Raw genomic sequence first — 22680 nt, 5'->3', positions numbered from 1 at the left:
ATCGTGAGCAAATTGTTAGTGATCACCGTGACTTGGATATGTGTCATCACTGCCATAGTAACACGATTAATGCATTTTAATTTTAATTTTTAATTTTAAGCACATACATGTACTTATGCTATTGTAGTATATTGATCATTTTGAAGAATCTGATTTTGAGGATGTGTAATTCTAGAGGCACTATCGTGTGTTAAACTATCCGAGTATCGTCGCTTTTTGAATTTCATAATAATAGCCGTTGTAGTTAATATGAATGTAAGAAGTGCCGAAGTGATAAGGTATACAAGCACAGGTTTGATCGTTGTGTCTGAAAAATAAAGTTTATATGCGTGAATCTGTTTAAATTTTGGTATCAATATATTTTTGTTTAACATGCAATCCTTTAAATTAGTGTTAATTGTTACTGCATTTTGATGGATTTTCATCACTTAGATTGTCGTCAAGATTTGAACTTAAGTTAATTATATGATTTCCTTAAAGTACTTGATAAAAATGTGGTTGTTTTCCTGTGCATGACCTTTCTCGTTCTTTCTATATGTTTGTCTATCGATGTATTCAGAATACTACAATACAAGTTTGATCTAGCAATAATAATATATACAGGAAATATTTGATAAGGAGATAATTCGAAAGATCAGTCATTGATATGTATAGATATTAATGTAAACGAGTCTAAATTGAAAACTAGGTTTAAACCTATGATTGCGTTGGATAAAAACCACAATTTTTATACGTGTGTATGTAAAACAAATTTCGTTGTAGAAGGATCTTAATACCAAATGACCAAAAAAGTGAAAAAGTATATTTAAACAAAACGCATTTATATATTAATGTATATATAATATAACTTATTGAAATTTTAAAGACATCTGAACAAGAAAAAAAAGAATGGTATCGAATGGTATGCACTTTCTCGTCTGAGAAACACCTCATAAAGAAAAATGTATCATAGATGATGTTGTGATAATATCGACAAACCACTCGCTACACGATGATGCCTACATGGTCTAGTTCTCTCTTGGTCAATTCAATACAACATGTGAATGTCAAGTGACTAAGCAAGGGTACTATAATATGATTTTTTAATTTCTCTACACCTGACTTTTTTGAAAATATGCTCAAAGGATATATAAAAAAATGTACCTACTTAAGCAATGTTTAACAAATACAACAACATTGTGATATGAGTATCGTTTGGGTTACTATTTCTAATAACGTCAATTTTTTGTAGCCTATCCGTAAAAATGTAAAAGGGCATTCAGCTTCAAATATAAATGCAAACTGGGAGGTAAATGTTCCATGGCTGTACGATAGCTATTATGCGTTAAATATTTAAGACGTTATGGCACTATGATTGAAATGAAAAAGGACACTGTATAATGAATCCGTCATTTTAACTTGGCTCTAGTGAGGACATTTACCTCGTACGAATTCATCTCTAGAATCGTTCTCATCATTTTTCATTTGCTGACTCGTAGAACAAGTAGAAAAACCTATAAAATCACAATTAGAAAATTAAAAACATAGTTTCACTCTCAAATGTTTTTGAAGTTTATATACAACTGTTTATAGTAATTAATAATTTTGCACTGCATACACACTGTTCTAGTACTTTTTGTTTTCTTGTGGTTTCATATAATGGTGATATAAACCCATTCGAAGAAGATTTAATTCCAAATAAATTATTTGATAAGTATATTTTATCAGTATATCTACATACTTGTTAACAGATCTTGATTGACAGTTGTTGACATATTCACACATCCTTTTACAGGATCGCAACTGAAATGTTAAAATCGGTAATTTTTTTTTCGTACACACACTTCAATTTGCTCAATATGTCTTTTATTGTTGTTTAACTAAAAGGTATGACTTAAATGTTATCCTTTTTCGACAAAAAAGAAAAATTAAACGTTTGTATAAATCATGAAATGTATTTCTATCTACTCTAGCTGTCAGTTACCATACCGTTTGTGATTTATTAGTCCTTCGTTGATTTATGTGGGTTTTTTTTGCGACAGAAACTATCAAATTATACTTTGGCTGCAGTAAGAGTGCTACCGATATTGCTATTATAGATAACTTACTTACTTTTGACTTTAGATTGACGTTAAATTGTACCTTACATTATCATAATACTCAAGAACCGAGCGTCTGTATAATGTACAGTTACAATGTTTCAAACGATACTGGCTAAATATTGAAAAATAAACTGGTCACACATTGTGATAATACAATTCATATAATTCCTACTTCAATTAAAATTTATGTATGTATCTGCATTTACCTTTCCCAATTTTTACATTCACAACTGTTTACACATCCTGTTCCGTGAAAGTTGGCAGCACATGCTTTACAAGGGTCTCCTTTGGTTGACTCAAATCCTTTTTCACATTCTATAATCGTAAAACATGTACACATTGAATTTGTTTCGTAAATCAGCTTTATTTCGTTAAAAATATTACTCAACGGCTCTTTTGCAATCTTATTAACTATATAAACAAAAATTAGAAAAAACAAAGCAGACGATGAAAAAACAAGCAGTACAATGACAAACATTTACTAACTGACCGACAACTAAAATTAATATATATTTTTAAAATAGTTTTGCTATACCAAAACTGCATAACTAGATATATGTTTGACGAATAAATACCTATATAAATCCAACAAGTTCGTTTTATGTATGACACATTCTTAAATGTATGTCTCTCAAACAGTGATTATGATATTTGGTTTAAGTATAACAAGACATACACCTTTTTTTTGTGGAAAACATCACCAGGTGGTATGTAATATTTGATGTTTACATAGTTTCAAATTTTCTCTGTGTCAAATGTCCTTTTTAAAAGGGCACCGCTAAGTCAATAGTGTGGTAAATAACAAACTATCTGTATAATAAAAATCCGTTTAATAATATTGAAAAAAGAGAAACAAATAACTTGAATAAATTGTTGACAACTTAAATATAGAACTAAACAATACCTCTACATTTTCTGTTTACTGCTTCATAATTATCGCAGCAAAAAACATCATTGACTATTTCCGTGCTGTCAATACAATAAAACTTTTATTTAAACGAACCTTACATAATTAATTGTTACATTATATTTGCGCCAAGCGCTATACGGTTGAAACAGTTGGTCTATAATATATAAGTTTATACTTTATAAAGTAGAATTCATAGATCAACTAAACTGTAAAGAATTAATTGAGGTCTACCAAAAATCATGCTAATTGTGTTTTATTCTGTGGAACTTGTGATTAAAATGTTTAATTTATGTACAAATACCATTTACTTTCATCATTATGTCCGGGAATAAAAGGAATAACTCAGACTATAAAACACACAAAACCAAATCATCAGCATGCAGAACAAATCATTTTCTATTGGAAGTTTAAACATGATATGTACAAAAATTTGCATAACATTTAAGGAATGACTGTAATATTTTTTTCTGTCTATGAAGAAATAACATAAACAAAATTTGGTGCACACTGAATAACGCGCGTAGCGGGTTATTTAACAGTGTGCACCACATTCTTTTTATAATATTTCGAATAGACAGAAAAAATATTAGTCATTTCTTATAATTTAATTCTAAATTTCATTTTAAACCGTAGAAAACTATGAAAACATGTTGATGACGTCACTGTCACATAACTAAATTATGTCTATGGGCTGATAACAAAATAACGTCAGACAATCAGAAAACGCGTTACATCCAAAATTAAATTATAACAAGATACAAACCATTCACAATTGACATCATAAATACTGCACGAGTTTATCTTCTGGTAACGTTTTTGTTTTAAGAATCTTTGTTAAGGATACGCTTCATTATAGTTGATAAAATTATAAATTCACTTTATGAACCATAGGTCTTTCTATTTTTCACCAATACCTGTTTTTAGGCGAACGTTGAAATGTTGGCAAATTTTGAAAAAAAAGGTAATTCTAGGTCAAACTATTCAATCTGGTTGTGTTTCTAATTTCATTGTAATATCATGATAACACACATACCATTGAAGTAATATTATGTATCTTATTGTATCGCTCCTTAATAATATATTATTAGAACATATGAGTTCTGGGAATTTTCGTGCCAGACAATTTCAATTTTCATATAATGTTTTCATCATTAGTGCGTCATGTGTGTGGACTAATTATAACTTTAGAATGTAATGCTACACAATTATGAGCACAGATTGTCCTAGATTCTCCCAAACATTTCTCACTTTTAATTGAGATTTTTGTATACTAGTTAATCATGAAGAGTGTATTAGCTGAAATGTCTAATAAACAATTATAATATCAGTTTGCGAGAATGTGTTAGTTGTTTTGTGTTCTTTCTATCGTTCAGACGAGTCAAAAGTAAATACACAAAAATACTGAACTCCGAGGAAAATTCAAAATCAACATGATCAAAAGTCCAAACATATCAAGCCATTTCACCTGAGGTTTACGGATTGTTTTGCTGCTAAGTTCTAAATCAATGTTTAAAGATCAATTACCGGTTACTAGTACCATTCACCCTAATCAGGAGCTTGAAGTTCAGATGTTGTAACTATTTCATTTATTGTTTATTTTTTAGAAAATCGTTAATCTGTTGCATTTCTCGTTTATATTGTATTACATTAGTCATATAGCTTCAATATACTGTATCGATTGTGTTCATTGTAGAACAATTTGGTTCGTCCATATCAGAGCATTGTCACATTTTCAGTCAGACCACGTATTGTAACTTCAATGTTTATTCATGTAATTTTTCAAATGTATTATGAATATGACTTACCCTGTATAGCATATTCCACTTCTGTTGTAATCTTTGTTAGCCTTGATGAGATAGAAAGGCAAGATAGCTACAATCATATAAATAGTCATATTACGTCGTAGTTCAAACAGGGAAGATTTTATAACATTCACATTGAATGATATCAAATGAATGTTGATGTCATCAATCATGTCTACTTGTCAATAGTAATAGTGTATGTTAATTGTATCAGAACAAGGTAGCTGTTTAATTGAAAAAAAAGGGAAAAACTTTCAATACACTTGCAAATTTTAAAAATAATTAATTAGCAATATTTCACTACACTTCAATATATATATTTCGGAAAAGCAATTTTTCCAATAATTGCACAAAAAAAATATATCATTGGAGATAAAATGGAACAATAATAATTTATGTTTATGTTGGACACAACAACATTTTGCAATATATTATCTCTAAAAAAAAAAGCCGCGTACCTTATACATATAGAACCATATATAAAAGTTAAAGAGAGACCATAAAACTGAAGGAAAAAACGACATACTGTATAATAAACAGAAAGCTGAACAGCGGTAATCTGGGAAAAATACTAGATCCTCCTCCACTTTAATCATTCGAATGTATATCTAATGGTACGAATGTTTTTGTTTTCGAGTTTCATTCGGAAAAGTCACAATCGACGAAAAGAGAACGGGAGAATTGCTATGACATTTGGAAAATACTCGTTGTCATCTATCAAAGATTTCTATAGTAAATACAACAGCAGATTGTAAATTGATTGGCGATAAAAACGCCAACTTAAGAATCAACTTGAATTTTGAATCAACTTGTACACTATACAAATATAGGTTATTTTTTAAAAAATGTATGACTCTGCTCTTGCATAATAAGGGCTCGTAGGTGTAAGTAGTTTATGTTGTTACAGTGGACATTTCCAATTCAAACAAACAAAAATACAAAATACAACCCTTTTAAAATGTTTGTTTCAATGTTCTTTATACATAACATTCAACGTGGTAACAATATGCAACTTTGAAATCAATATATAGAGAATATTTATTCTAAATATCTGCACTTTTTATTTAAACTATTTAAACAATGATGTTGCATTGCTTTTATTATAACAACTATGCCAATGGAATAAATATAAGTATCTTTATTGAAATAGATTGTTTCAATGTTTTTTTTACCATATTGAAGGTATCATTAAATTTAAAAAAAAACTAAGGATTTTTTTATCGCAGGAATAAATTACCGTAATCGCATTTGGCACAACTTTTTGGAATTTTGTTTCATCAATGCTCTTTAACTTTGTACTTGTTTGGCTTTATAACTAATTTGTTTTGAGCGTCACTGGTGAGTCTTATGTTGACGAAACTTATTGAACTATAATCCTACTACCCTTGATAACTGATTAAATATATAAGCAATCTGTCACTCAGAATTTAGTTTTGATATCTGCAAAAAATATTTAGAATTCAGTTGAAATTTGTATATTTTAATAGTACAAGTATACAAGACAATTATGTATATAAAGTTGACGTATTTATATAGAAATATATAATTGAAGAAACGTAACAAATGAATGAAAATAATTTCAACTAGAAATATAATTTACCTGAATAAATTTAATAAATCAAAATGAATATAAAACAAAACATTGCATTATAAACTAAATACTGAACAGCGTAAATTTGTGAAAAAAATAATAGATCCTACTCGTCACAGAGCTACTTAATGTATATATAATAGTACGCGTCCATATTATGTTTCAGTCGATGAAATCGGAATGTGAGAATATGTATGACAATAAGAACATATTCATTGTCATCGGTCACATATTACCATTATAAACATAGCAAAATATTATCAATGAATTAACGAAAGTTAACGCTGACTCATGAATCTTGTTAAATATCGTATCAACGTGGAGACGTCTCATCAAAATGAAGGCGCTCTTATATATTGTAAGATAACCATGTAAACTATATAATACAATTACAGTGTCTGTTCATGATCACAATACGTCACTCAATGTAAAGATTTGTTAAATCCTACCAAAATACACATACTTTTTTTTAGTTCAAAGAGTTCACAACAAACCTTTACTTCGTGTACCTTGAATCTTCGTGTCTTAATAATGTATCAAACAATGTTGAAAGGTACTGTGGTATTGAAATAATTAAGGAACACATTGTTTTCAGATACACATAGGCTGTGCAATGTCTATCATCTCTTCACGATCAATATGTTGTTGTTCCTGTGTACAAAGCTTTTAACATTTTTTCTTTGCATGTAAATATTAATACTACGAGTGTCTTGTAAAAAACAATAGGAATAAATGAGCAGTCAGATAATCCCACGTTTTGACGAATTAAGTCCTTTAAGGCTTCAATGAACATTACATTGACAAGTAACTCGGATGAAATACCTTGTTTGTATTTGATACATTAGCTTCACAAAATTCTGTATTCACAATAAAATTGAGAATGGAAATGGGGAATGTGTCAAAGAGACAACAACCCGACCAAATAAAAAACAACAGCAGAAGGTCACCAACAGGTCTTCAATGTAGCGAGAAATTCCCGCACCCGGAGGCGTCCCTCAGCTGGCCCATAAACAAATATATACTAGTCCAGTGATAATGAACGCCATACTAATTTCCAAATTGTACACAAGAAACTAAAATTAAAATAATACAAGACTAACAAAGGCCAGAGGCTCCTGACTTGGGACAGGCGCATAAATGCGGCGGGGTTAAACATGTTTGTGAGATCTCAACCCTCCCCCTATACCTCTAACCAATGTAGTAAAGTAAACGCATAACAAAACGCACATTAAAATTCAGTTCAAGAGAAATCCGAGTCTGATGTCAGAAGATGTAACCAAAGAAAATAAACAAAATGACAATAATACATAAATAACAACAGACTACTAGCAGTTAACTGACATGCCAGCTCCAGACTTCAATTAAACTGACTGAAAGATTATGATTTCATCATATGAACATCAGGCACAATCCTTCCCGTTAGGGGTTTAGTATCATACCATCATAACATATATGAAAAGAACATAACCCGTGTCATGCCAACAACTGTTTTTAGAATAAATGTGTTTAGTTCCGATGCAAAGACATTATCAGTGACTCAATATTAACGCCAAAATATGCAATCTTTAATGACTTGACAACAGTATCGTAATTATATCCCTTCTTAATAAGTCTATTCAAAGGGTTTGTAAGTTTCTGAGGTGAATAACAATACAATACCGGCACTACTAATGTTAGACGAAATAATTGTCCATTAGATTAACTAAGATTAACACAGTCTCTGTCCGCAGTAAAAGAAAATCTTCAGAAATACTGTGAAAATATTTACTCGCGTAGTGGTATTAACAGTATGTTGATACTTAAACAACTCCAAAGAACTTCTGGATAATTGTTATCTCGATCTTACACTGAAAACGTTTGATCTTTAACACAGTATACCACCATTCCCTATGTGAAATTTAAAAATCCAGAATGCTTTTCAACATAAAAATTGTAGAATGCACTATAAATTTATAACGTTAGGATAAAGTACGGCACATTTGATGAAAAGTGGACAAAAGGTAAAACATGCTACACAGACAAACAAGTGATCATTAGACTGAAGTTTCTAATTGGCAACATATTTGTTGAATTTGGAAGTAGACTTTTTCCAAAAAATTGTCGGCTTTCCTTTTTGTACGAACTCTCCTATCCGATCCGATCTCATTTTCATATGATTCGGATATGTCAATAGCAAGAAGGTCAGAGAAGTCTGATCATTTAATTGCACATGCAGATATATTGATGATTTTTTTCCATTCACAATCGAAACTTTTCTGATTGGATTCCATTAATACATCCCCCAGAACCAGTTATTACAAAAAACAGACTGTTTCTACCTTATTGTAGATGTATACCTCGATTTAGCAGTCATATCAGTACCAGAATCTATGATAAAATAGACTATTTTAATTTTGAAATAATCAATTTTACCCAATCTAGAAGCAATATATCAACTTCATTTGCATATGGGATATACCTTTCCCATCGCATTGCATTCGGTATTCATTCAAGAGCTTGCAGGTGCTACTTGTACTCGGACTTTGTAAAACATCACAAGTGTTTGAGCAGACAGTTAATGAAACAGATGTTTTACAAATAACGCCATGTCATTTCTACATAATTTCGTCGGAATATACCAATAACTTATTGATACATATTCCGTTTCGGATTCACAACAATACACAATGGTCTAGAAGTATATATTATAGGTACTGACGTTGTGTATCATCTTATAACGTGTTATAATATTCTTTTACATATCATTGTAAATTATTATTTCGGTCTATTTTTTCCAATATACATTTCTTAGTTTTATAGCCCGTCATATCATGTTATAGGAAATTTTTGTATTCTTGTCTTTCGTATTGCTTACATGCTTTGTCTATATGTTTTTGTTTGTTTGTTAACATATTTGTTTGTTTGTATAAACCATGCATAGTTATAAGTATTATAACACAATGTTGCTTGATGTACCCTCATTTTTGACACGTTTACCCTTATATATATGTTTGTTTTGTTCAAGCAGCGTTGACAATATAATGAAATTGTATGCTACTGTTATGCACAGTCACAATCACAAATATATTGAACTCCTAGGAAAATTCAAAACTGAAAGTCTCTAACCAAACGTCAAAATCAAAAGCTGAAACTCATGAAACGAATGGATAACAATTGTAATATCCATGACTTGGTACAGGTGGTTTCTTATGTTGAAATAGTGGGTTGAACCTTGTTGTATAGCTTGCTAAACCTCTAACTTGCACGGCAATCGCATCAAATTCTATTATATTGACAACCATGCGTGAACAAAACAAACAAAACTAATAAGTAAAACATGTAAAAATGACAAAAATAGGGATACAGCAGTCAAAATTGTGTTATAATCTTTATCACTATAACAACACACAAATATGTAACAAAGAAGCGCAAAAGGTATATATCAAATATTGCAAATAATTCATTGCTTTTTTATAACGCTTTTTTTCTAATCTATATGTGAAGATACAATATAACGTTGTCGTTCAAAGTATGAACAGAATATAAAGTAAAGTTCTTTTATCCTCTGCAAAATCTAAATTAGAAGATTTCCTTGTCCTTCCTTCCTCTTTTCTATATACTTATTGTGAATTTCTTCTTATCAGAGCCACGTCATTGTGTATCAAGGAAACAAAAAAAGGCAAATAGACAAAACAAAGCAAATATGAAAGACAATAAAACAAAAATTATCATAGAACAATAGAACAATGGTGAGATGTAAAAAAGGGACAAAAGATACCAGAGGGACAGTCAAACTCATAAATCGAAAATAAACTGACAACGTCATGGCTAAAAATTCAAAGGACACACAGACAAACAATAGTACACATGACACAACATAGAAAACTAAAAAATAAACAAGCGAGCCCCACCAAAAACTAGGGGTGATCTCAGGTGCTCCGGAAGGGTAAGCAGTCTCTGCTCCCTATGTGGCATCCGTCGTGTTGAATATGAGATAACAAATCCGTTAAATAGTCTAATTCGGTAGTGCAGAGCTAAGTCATATGTATCAAAGAAACACAACAAGTCATATGGACAAATAAACAAAATATAAAATAAGAATGTAAAAATTATGGAACTATATCAAAATGATGGGATAAAAAAGTAAGAAGTTTAGTAAGCTTTAAAACAAGATTTTAAGCACCATTTTCTACATGAGAACATGACTGTATAAGGTTACGATTAAAACAGTTGTTAACCGTTCGTTTCATGTGTTTGAGCTTTCCATTATGCCATTTGCTTAGGAAATTTTCGTATAGAATTTTTCTCGATTTTAATTTCTAATTTTTGCGAGCTCTGCACTATATTGGATACGGGCAACTGTGTGTCTGTTCGTAGGCAAAGGTCCCCGAAATGGTCTTATTGTTCGATAGCCAGTAGCGATGAGCCGACCTCGAAGAGTTCTTGTTTAAAGGCTCCTGTATGGTCATCATTCTCTTTTCAGGATTGTATTGTTTGTAATCGGTTTTCTTCTGACCAACCTTCATTATGCTTGATTTTTCCTAGCAGATTTTAAAGGGGGTCTTCTTAATCTTGGAAAGTCTTTAACATCGTTTTTTGCCTGTTTTTTTTATTCTCAAAACGACTTATAGTGGAATTGTGATGACTAATAATACTTGCAATTATCACGGCGACATACCTGCTTCTCTCATCCTGATTATCTGCCATCTTGCTGCAGTTATGGGTTCCGGATGACCAATTACAAGGTGTCAATCACTTAACTTTATAAACTTTGTTATTTAAAATGTTAAAAACAATGAGGATAAAATCATCTTTTTTCTTGTCTATGAGTACTGAAGCTGCATGGGCAGATAAAAACTTATCTAGTCGATATTTATTGATTAAACTCAGATGATATTTAAATAATGTTTAATTGGTTCTATTTCAGCATATCACAAAAAAGAAAGAGTGTTTTTTTAATTTGAATTTCAATTTGGTGTTACAATACTTTTTTCCATGTGTATATATATATAGAGAAATGCACAAAAACAGCAACCTGTATAATAAGCTTTACAATATCATTGTCAGACTGGTTTATTAAAGAAGCGTTTCATTTAAAATAATTAATATAGTTAAACATTATTTAGCAAAACTATGCCTTTTAAAACCTGTATTGCAATTACCATTCCTACTGTTTAATTTAAATAAATGGCAACACAAATACAGAGTACATCTGAAAAAATACATGTTATTAAGAGGCTGTCCATGTAAATATCAGGCAAATCCTATGATATGGGTGGCACAACATAATTTTTTTCCCACTGAATTTTGGTTCAAATGCAATGTTTATATCATACAAAGGACATATATGTCAAAGATATTTGTGAATCAACAGTGGATGGCTTAGAAAATGATTTTAAAATTCTCTAACAACGCAACAAAATGTTGTACAAAATGAAGAGTTATCTCCCCTTTCCATTGAATTTTAAGTGCTTTCTATGTATTTTTTTTTCTCTTTATTTGTTGCAGTTAATAAAAAAATATTTAACTTTGAGAAATAATGAAATTGTGATATGAAATAGATGAAAACAAATTTGAAAACAAAATATGTCATGTGCCATCCACTGCCTGGTTTTTCCATGAACACCCTCTTAAGTATTACTTTTATTACGTTTATTAAGTATTACTCTTTTTTTTACATATATTCTATAAAATATAGTGATTAATAAGTTGGACAAACTTTCCAACACTTATTTGGTATTTCCTTTACTTTTTGTGATATTTTCCCCTATCTGATGTAAATTTGGGTCATGGACGGAAATACCATAGCCTTTGGTTTTTTTTTAAAATGCTAAATGTGTAACTGAAGTATTTTCCGATGGCGGACTATTGATGTAATTGTTAATGATAATGTAAATCACATGGTCTTTTGTTTTAAATTTCAAACATTTTTTGTTTAGTTTTAAATCATCGTTTATATCCGTTCATTGTATATATAGTATTGTCTATTGTTCTTCATTGAACATTCTGACCGATTTATTTGTAGTGATTCTCGACATTTGATCTACTATATTGATTTATAAAAGGCAAACAAAAAAAAACCTTTAAAAAACTTGCAAGCGTGTTTGATGAAACTATTGGCTCTGCAATCATCATGATTATATTGGTCAATATTCGCAATTCATTTTCGTAGAGCGCTTAAGAAAGATACGATATTTCATACATATTTAGTAGAAAGAAAGTTGATAAAAGGGAGATTTTATTGTGATATCATATTTGAAGTACACTCGAACAGATGTGTTTAAAAAGTACAATATAACCAACGAAAAAAAAAGACTCGAAGAAAAACTCACAACTAAAAGTCCTTTGTTAATTGTCGAAATGCCCAAACACATCTATCAAATGAGAAACGACATCCTAACTCATAACAGACACTTCCTTATCTAGAAAAAAATGAAACCAACATAGCCACTTTATTGAAACATTTGGTGAAAAGTCGCAAAACATATGGATAAGTAGAACACAGATGGTGTCCTTTTTAATATTACTCGTCTGCTAAAAAGAATATCTATGAACGTAACATATTTAAATAAAAAAAATCAAGTATTAGAATGATTACATGTTAAGAAATGGTCGCATGTCAAATGAAAGATACAACACACCTAATACTTATCAAAATATTTTTTTTGACAAGTGACTTATATTTAATTAAGATTTAATTAAGAATACACAAGAAAACATAATTTTCAACAAGGAAGCACCAGATACAAAAATGCCATATCTTAAACTTTGTTGGTTAGAAGCACGGTTGTAAACATGTATCATTTACAATAGAATGTAACATAACAAATGCGTTTGCAAGCATCAGAGTATTTCTTGCATAGATTTGTGTTTTTGTCAAAAAGCATACACAATTCCAACAATGTCCGGTCTGTCTGGAAATATAATGATCATAATTGATTGCAAATATTTTCCAACTAGATGAGGGTTTTCTCAGATTAATTTGTAAGTGAATTTAAACTTGCTGCATTTTTTTTCGACATTTCATATGCTTCACTGATCATACATGTAGAAATTGATGTTTACATATTTGTCACAATTTGTTTTCTTTACGAGCATTGACCATGTTGACGATGATGTAAAATGTCATTGTTTTAAACCATTTTCCTACCACTATCGTTTGTTTAGTTAAGTGGTCTGTCGCAGGTCGTTTTTGTAATTTGAGGACTTGTAAGGTTTGTGTAACAACGAGCATCTGTTTCATTGACTATTGGTTGATAAGGATTGAGGTAATCTTCAGGCAAATTTTCATAACCGCTTGTATTACTTGTTGAAGATCTATTAGATGCACCATCTGTATTGATGTTGCCAACTAAAATCTCTCCTGTTAAAACCGTTTCATCGATTTCTTCATACGTGTTTTCATGTTCTTCAGGTTCACTTGAGTACTCATGTGTTGTGTGATTTTGAATATTTTCAGTGCGCATTATCTGTTCTTGTTTTCGGTGTTTTCTTTTTAAATATACTACACATATTAAACAAAACGCCATGTTCAGCAGTAAAATAAATATTCCAGATGCACCCAGTATGATAATGTTTCCGGAAACACCTAAGATGCCAAAGATAAAACAACAAATTGTACATAGGTTAAAGTAGTTATAAAATTGAATATAATGTTTAATATACTGAACATTTATGTATTCCTCTACCTGCTCTTGTACCTGTATATTGAGTTCAGATATACTGATGATATAAAGTTTGTATGTTTGCACAATGATTGTTGTTTATTGATAGATGTCATTTTGTTTTTACTTTTTAGTTTGTTGTTTCCTTTGCATAAATTACTTTCCCTTGAATCGACCATAAATAATTTACAGATAAAAGATTAGAAATTAATGTGCTTACATGTATCTCTGTCTTATATACAGCTTTATATCTGTGTATTATAATAGATCTGCAAGTAGTCCTTTGTTTATCTGTATTTTATTGTCATTTTGCTTAGTTTCTTTTGTTACCTTATCTGACATCAGATTTTGGACTTCTTATGGACTGAGTTTAACTGTGCGTATTGCTGCGTTTTTATTTATTTCACATTGGATAGAGGTATAGGGGCAGGGTTGACATCTCAGTCGAAAGCCTCCAACTTTTGTTAGCCTTGTATGATTTCTAACTTTAGTTCATTTATATGATTTGAAGTTTAGTAGAACGTCCATTTTCACAGAACTAGCACTCATTTTTTTTAAGGGCTAGCTTTGGGGATGTGTTGTCGCTACGTTGGTTGCATTCGTCTGTTTTCTCTTTGACATATTCACCAGTCCGTTATTAATTGTATTGTAAAAACAAATAAAGAATTCATGTCTTTGTATATTGGCGTTTGCTTTTGTTCCTATTGTTTCTTTGTTTTCCTCTTATAATTGATGTGTTTTCCCTTGGCGTTAGCTTTTTACAAGTTTTTTTTCTCTCAATCGATTGATGATTAATCGGTATACTGATGTTGCCTTTAATTCTGTATTGGATCATGTCACAGTTTGAACATTAGTAGCAGGAGATACTTAGTCTGACGATGGACTTTGACCATTTCTATCAATGTAATTTCAGACTTATTTAATTAGTTGTCTACCTTCAGTGTGGATGTTTGTTATACACATTGTTAGCTCATTGTAATATTTACTACAATCTCTTACGAAATTAATAAATATCTATTTTGTCATCATGGATGAATAGATCATAGTTGTTTTTTACATCGTTGATCATGATTGACTTGTTTTATCCACAACAACTTTTTTTCTTCCAAAAATAGTCGTCAGCTAACATACATAAAGGTTTAAATGGACAATAAGAAAGTCAACATTGTTAAAACGTACTGTCCGTCTTGACTGTGATGGAATCTTCAGTCACTGTGATTTCCCTGGACATATCTTAAATATATATTAAAGATTTCATGTTATTAGGAATATATTTCAAAAGATTCATAGACAATATATACTAAATACATTTCTTCTGCTGTGCAATCAGACCCGCTAATATGATTTACACAATACAAGTACGAATTTGAAAATGTGATAACTATCTACAACAGTCGATATGAAGTTGCTGTAAGACATATAGACACATGTAGGGCGTTCAAAGGTGAAAAAAACAAAAAAACAAAACCGTATATTGCCTTGTAAAAGATGAAAAATTTGAAACAATTCAAACGAGAAAACTAACTACAAAATTTATTTCAAAACTATTTACGAAAAATCAAATATGACAGACACTAGCAAATAACAACCCGTAAAACAGGGACGAACGATACCAGAGGGACAGTCAAACTGATAAATCGAAAAAGAACTGACAACGCCATCGTCAAAAAAAAAAGGCAAACAGATAAACAATAGTACACATGACGCAAGATAGAACACTAAAGAATATGCAAAAAGAATCCCACCAATAACTAGGGGTGATCTCAGGTGTTCCGGAAGGAAAACAGATCCTGCTCATATGTGGCACTCGTCGTGTTGCTCATGTTATAACAAATTCGGTAAATAGTCTCATTCGGTAAGTCCCATTAATGCAAAAGAACATAACCGGTATCATCTGTGAAACGTTTATTCCATAACGGTCAACTAACTCGTGATGGCGTCCGTAAAATTTACGAAGGGATGATTTTTACTTCATATTTGGAACTCTTGATTTAATAGCTTCCTTGAGAACGGCAACTCTCTATCAAGAACAGTCCTTCTCTAAAAAGAGATTTCTCGTAGTAAGTAGTAATGTCTGAGCTGGTGATATAAACTAACATATGATTAAACGCCCTTTTAAAGGAATTATTTGTGTTTTAACTCGATAAATTTACTAATAAACAATGCTATGTCAGTGAGTGATTTAGTTCAATGTATACACCAATAGATTAATTTTAAATGACTTGTAAACCTTATGTTTCTTTAAAATTGAAGATAAGGAATTTAATTCACCACAAGTAACATCTATTATACGTAAATTGTATAATTACGTCATTGAATTAAGGTAGAGCATTAAACCTGTAATAATATTGTCTTGTGAACGCAAACAAACCTTTCCTGAAACATTGCTATCTAACAAACAAAAAAGGCAACAAACATGTCGTATTATCAATCAAAAGAATTTGTTGTGTGGTTACAAACACTAGTTCTGTCAAAGACGTTTATTGAAAAATAAATAAGGTCAAAAACCACTACCGAAAGCCCTCTCGACCAATCATATTAATGAACGATTTGTATTTCCCAATATGCAAATCATATAAGAATATTTGCACAATATAAGCTACAGTGCATAATATCTATGCCTTGTGAATCTGTGAAATCCTATCACTCTCTTATCTTCATAAAGTCAGATATTCCTCATGTTTAGCACAAAGACAATCTTGAATTCAAAGGCCAATTATGTATTGTGGACTCTGCAATGGTACTCTTAAGTGCGAAGGTCACGCTAAAGTGTGATGGTTTCAGACGCTACAGTGCAATGTTTTTTTTAAGTGCGATCAGATGACACGAGAAAGTGCGGTGGTATATGACACTCTAAGGTGCGTTGGTATAACACGCTGAAGTGCGATGGTGTAACAGAAATGGGATTCAGGCCACTTTTTTTTGCTGTGTTTTCGTCTATTGGTATTATAATATACAACACCTCCGCTTGGTAGGTTACCGTCTTGTTGACGAATATCCATCTCTTTCACAGACATGACAAAACATATTATCAAAACATATTTTATAAAAAATTCAATTAGAAATTTAAGTAGCTTTTATTTCACTCAAGTACATAGCAATAGGAGTTTCTAAATTGGACGAATTAAAAAACTATGACACTTTGTGTATTTTGACGTTTTAGCTCTCTTTGACTGTTTACACATTCCATTTACTATTGTCAGTGTGCTATGTTTATGAGAAATCGTTTGTTCTAGTAGCCTGACAGAAACACGATTGGTCCCGCCGTCACAGCGAGATCAAAGGTTTGTGTTTTTGTTACTATGAATGATTTGTCATATTTACATGATTAGCTATGTTTGTAAAATATTGTTTTATCACCAAAAATTGGTCATTGGTTTTCCCGTTTGAATGGTTTTACACTAGTAATTTTGGGGCCCTTTGTAGCTTGTTGTTCGGTGTGAGCCAAGGCTCCGTATTGAAGGTCGTACATTGACCTATAATGGTTTTACTTTTTAAAATTTTATTTGGATGGAGAGTTGTCTCATTGGCACTCACACCAAATCTTCCTATATCTATGAGGATGAACAGTTGGTAATTTCCCTCCTACTTGATTTTATTCCTTTTAATCATTACGCAAACAAAGCAATCTCGAGGGGAAAGAAAATACGTAAGTACCAAGTTTCAAAAACAACTCTTTATACGTTTTATCGTAAAATGTGTTGGCAGTTAAGCCGTCATATTGAACGCTTATACTTTTGAACACAAGTTATGTTTAATACCAAAATACTATATTTCTACAGTGTAAAATAAGAACAAATTAAGAAATGATAGCTACACCAATTAAAGTTCAACTTTACCTCAGGGAGTTGAAATCTAACTTTGTAAGAAACTCGTTGCAATTTGTAATGTAAACAAAACATAGAAGATGTGGTATGATTGTCATTGAAACAACTCTAAACCAGAGGACATTGGTGTAGAAGTCCAACAGTTTAAGCGAAATGGTTTAATTTATTGATGCACGAAACAAACAACTTAAACTCTGAAGTTTTTGTGAACATTTTGATAAATGTGGAAAGATACAATTATGCATCTACTTTTTTAAATAAAGATTGTAAATAAAATTCTGCGTGAAGCAAAGAAACACAGTTCTTATTATTTTTCCTTTAGAAAAAAGTGCACTTCGGTCCATTTATGATATCCGTTTTTTATATGATAAATGCTGATAACTACTGCAGAACGTTACTAGAATCACACATCGTTACCATTTATGACGATAATGCAATCTGATGAACCAAATAGATAAAATGGTAAATTATGTCCCGATTTGTCAACTAAAACAGAATATCGAAATATTTGTATTCAAGCAAGTTCACAATACACTTGTTTCCTTGAACAATGTTATACTGATCCGAAATCAAACCATGTTCGACACTAAAGAGAAAACAATATATCATCGCTACTGCAACTATTATGTTAGTTTGTGCTTTTGATACTAACATAGAAAGTTAAGTTAGGTTAAGTTATTTGATACTATATTAATCAAAATCGTTGCTCCTATCAAATCAAATCAATTGTTGCATCATAAATAAGAGCATTGTCCCAACTTCTAACTGGGTGAACATACCCAACGTGCAACATATGACACTATAACTATACATGCAAAAATAAATTAAAAAAAAATTAAGCGAACCTAAAAAGGTAAAAAGAGAGAACAAAAGAAGGGAGTTGTTATTAGCACTGATCGTTGTGTAAAACTTACAGCTTAATCGAATTAGGACAGGCAACAGTGTTTTATATATCACAAATCTGCTAATAACAATTAAACTCATTTTTTAGAATATCGCCTTTTGTTCGTTTGTGTAGCAATGCCTATGGATTGGCTCATGTAACAACTATATGTAATATCAGTTAAAATACGTACGTACATGAAGCAAGTTCTATGCATGGTACGTTGTTGCCTTTTTATAACTTTATTTCAATTATACATATCTTAATGGTCATGATGGTGTTAATAGAATACTTCATGTATATATCTTTAAATAAAGGAAAGGTGAAGGTTTAAAATCAGCACACACCGTAAGCTTGACATGAGGTCTATAAGAGAAACATAGAGGAGTTTTCCTAATTTAATACTTACCGTTTTCTGTAGGAAGACTTTGTGTCACAGGGACTTCAATGCAGCCTTTTACATTGTCGCATCTGTGTAATAAATAAATAATTTTTTTAGACAAGAAAGGTTGGAGAATATTAAAACGATCTTATAACATGTTAACGTTTCATGTTCATGTATTCGCATGAGTACCGTTTAAAGAACGGCAACAGTTGTATACCACTGTTCAAAAGTCATAAATCGATTGCAAAAAAACAAATTTGGGTATCAAACGTAAACCTTGCACTATATTGCATTGGACATTGCTTCATATATTGCGATATTGACAATACTACAGGACATGAATACAGTACAAGAAATGCTAAATCAATCCAGACAGAGAAATACATAAATATATATAATATATATAAAAAGAAGAAGATGTGGTATGATTGCCAACAATACAACTCTCCACAAGAGACCAAAATGACACATAAATTAACAACTGTAGGTCACCGTTCGGCCTTCAACAATGAGCAAAGCCAATACCGCACAGTCAGCTATAAAAGGCTCCAAAATGACCATGTAAAACAATTCAAACGAGAAAACGAAGGGCCCTATTCATGTAATATATATATAGTATTTTTTTTCGACATGTTAACCACAGAATAGCAAAACCTAAACTTAATTTTGAAATTTACACCATAACATAATAAAATTACGAACTGTGTCACACGAATGTACCATTGTACAAACAGAGACGTCACAGGTAAACTTTTATCATTTGGATATTAATCCAGATTAAGTTAATGATGATGTTATTTGATGTATTTTATAACAATTGATACCAAAGACTGCATAACTAAGTATTTGAGGTTTTAATTTTTCAACACTGCATCGTCAAGATATAACACAATAAACCGACCACCGATTCTGACCTTAAATGTTATGCTATGACCATTCAATCGATCTATCAGTTGCAGTTACAGGCTTTTAAAACAAAGAGATTTATATAAGTGAATGTTAACATTTTTTTGAAATTTAACAATTTTGATGTTATTGCTATTTAGAAGCCAATGACACCTGAATAGTTTGATACACATATATATATATATTCCCACAAGCTTAAAGCACGTTACATATGAAATTAAATAACAAACGCATAACAAACTAATTTGTAGAATACTTCAAGCAGCTATTTAATGGCGTAAAAGTAAATTGAAAAGAAACCATAAATTTAACCTAAAAATATCTGCCATCTGGGTAGAATATAATATTATTCTATATTCACTTATCCCTCTGTTTATCTTGCAGCTTGAACCTGCTAGAGGCATTTATGTAAGCCAAAATGGTGCATCAAAATGTCCTCTTAGACATTTTTAAACATCAACACAATAAATTTAGGAAAACAGTGTTAATTCCTTGATACTAGTACTTAGTTTAATTTACCAGACTGACCGTGACGAATACGATTATTATGCAATACACCATTTTAATTGGTCAATTATTTCAATTATGAGAGTTATGTTTTTATACAGTTATCATTTTGTCTGATTGTTAAATTACAACTTTAGGATTCAATACAAGTGTTACATACTTCTGAAAAGCTCCACATTCACAAATGTCTACGCAAAACTCTCCATATCTGTTCGTCGAACATGGTGAGCAAGGTTCACCTTGAAATGACTCAAAGCCTTTACTACATTCTAGAATATCAAAGAAGAACAGCAAAAGAAAAAGACATCTTATTGAACCATATATTTGCAATGAGATGCATGTCACAATGATTCAGACAAGTATTATTTTGACATACAGTATATGAGTTAGAATATTAATTTCTAAATATCATTATAACGGTAGAACTTTATCGTTATAATTTCCATGAATGGTTCTCAACACTTATTTAAAATATATGTCGGTGTCGAAGGAAACATTAGTCGTCTTTCTTCGTATCATATTTTTTAATTACATTAACAATTTTTACGCCACAGTATTTAGTGTTTTGGAAGAATCTGAAAAGCCTTTAGACTGAAGTATGCTTAAGTCAAAATTGATATTCAAAACGTTTTATTTTTAAATTGTATTGTTTAACATGGTTTACCCATGTAAAATAAGAAAACGAAAAACAAATTTGGAAAGTGATTTTAAAACATTCTTTTACATTTGCAATTGTATATACAAAAAAAAAACGCTATGGCCCGACATTTCTTATCAGGTTAATTGAAAAAATATTCCTTTCGACATTTATTATTGTTTACAGGATTGTTAAGGTGGTTGAAGATGGTAGTGTACAACGACCTTGACTGGATATACATTCCTCGCCCTAAAAGTAGTTCAGGGGTATACTGCTATCTTGAATTGTACATTCGCAGTAAATAATCGGTCTAGTTATGTGCCCAAATCTGCAAATTTGGAGACTGATTTGCAATTTATTGTTTACACTGTTTTGTTTTATATACATTGCATTATCGAAAATGACTTAACAAATACCAAAAATTGTGCTTTAAGAACAAATTTTTCAAGTAAGCCATTCAAGGGGAGATAATCTGTCAGTATACAATTTATACTGGACATTTAGGATAATTTTATTTGTTTACTTCTGGCAAGCAAAGTCGGTTACACCATTTTGTATTTTTATTTTCTTAAAATATATTATAAAACCTATCTTTTCATATCTTATTTCAAAATTCTGTCTCATAAATTTTATGCACAAAAATGTTATTTTTATGAAAACCTAAGCAAATTTGGGCAATTCTGAACGACTCGTACCTTGAAAAAAGCGCGGTGACCAATACTTTTAATCATGTTTTTAATCTTCATTTTGGCAAAGTATAAGAAAATTCTGTCATTTTTTTTTTCTAAACCCCTGAACTACCTTAAATATTCATAAAAATTGAGATGCGATTAAGTATAAATCAACAAAACCTACCAATACACGTGCCATTTGCTTCTTCGAAAAAATCGCAGCAAAACGTTTCTTGAGTTCTATTTATGCCACTAGAAAATAAACAAATAGGTTTTTTTAAATACTTATTTCATTATATTAATTGATATGTTAGGTTGAACGACACATGTATTCACAATTTTTTTTCTAATAATGCAGGCTTCTTCATATTTGATTGTTGGAAAGAAAACATCCAATTGAAATCAAACTTGAATGGTTATAACTCTCAAATACGGCATGATCAAATGGAAGTATTGAGTATAACATTTGTATATTTCTCGTAAACAAAGGATATATGCATTGCAAGTTAAAAAAATCCATTTAATATTATTTGAACACATTTTATTGTTGTGTTTCAATATCAGGAACATTTATGTACTATTATTTTTTTTTACAAATATTATTTAGAATCTATTTTATCAAACAAATAAAAACAAAATCATTACCTGTCTTCACGGTGACATACTCCCTTACTACAATAAGCCAAATCTATAAGACAGATTGAAGAAATTGGTACGAGTATAATTAACAGACTCATGTTTATAACTTGTTGCAAAGGCAATAAGGATGAACAGTCATGAACTTCCGCAATACAGCCTGGGAAATTAAATTAAACATTAAAAAACATATATACGTTA

At 30.7% G+C, this 22680-nt stretch overlaps 2 protein-coding genes across 2 annotated transcripts; both read right to left on the bottom strand.

Annotated features, from left to right (window-relative positions):
- Positions 1-1712: 1712 nt before the first annotated feature.
- LOC139484228 (uncharacterized) lies at positions 1713-4966 on the bottom strand. Its single transcript, XM_071267961.1, has 4 exons — positions 4797-4966; positions 2986-3050; positions 2288-2396; positions 1713-1782 (listed from the first exon to the last, which is right to left on the bottom strand). Exons 1-4 carry the CDS (start codon positions 4964-4966, stop codon positions 1713-1715), a joined length of 414 nt encoding a protein of 137 aa, XP_071124062.1.
- A 6454-nt stretch (positions 4967-11420) lies between these two features.
- LOC139487060 (uncharacterized) lies at positions 11421-22612 on the bottom strand. Its single transcript, XM_071272070.1, has 6 exons — positions 22489-22612; positions 22028-22095; positions 20696-20804; positions 19147-19208; positions 15207-15260; positions 11421-13951 (listed from the first exon to the last, which is right to left on the bottom strand). Exons 1-6 carry the CDS (start codon positions 22578-22580, stop codon positions 13527-13529), a joined length of 810 nt encoding a protein of 269 aa, XP_071128171.1. The 5' UTR covers positions 22581-22612; the 3' UTR covers positions 11421-13526.
- Between the last annotated feature and the right edge of the window lie 68 nt (positions 22613-22680).

The sequence above is a fragment of the Mytilus edulis genome, chromosome 8 (assembly GCF_963676685.1).
Source record: "Mytilus edulis chromosome 8, xbMytEdul2.2, whole genome shotgun sequence".
Classification (NCBI taxonomy): domain Eukaryota; kingdom Metazoa; phylum Mollusca; class Bivalvia; order Mytilida; family Mytilidae; genus Mytilus; species Mytilus edulis.
The sequence above is the reverse complement of the archived record's forward strand: the minus strand, read 5'-3'. Positions and strand labels throughout refer to the sequence as shown.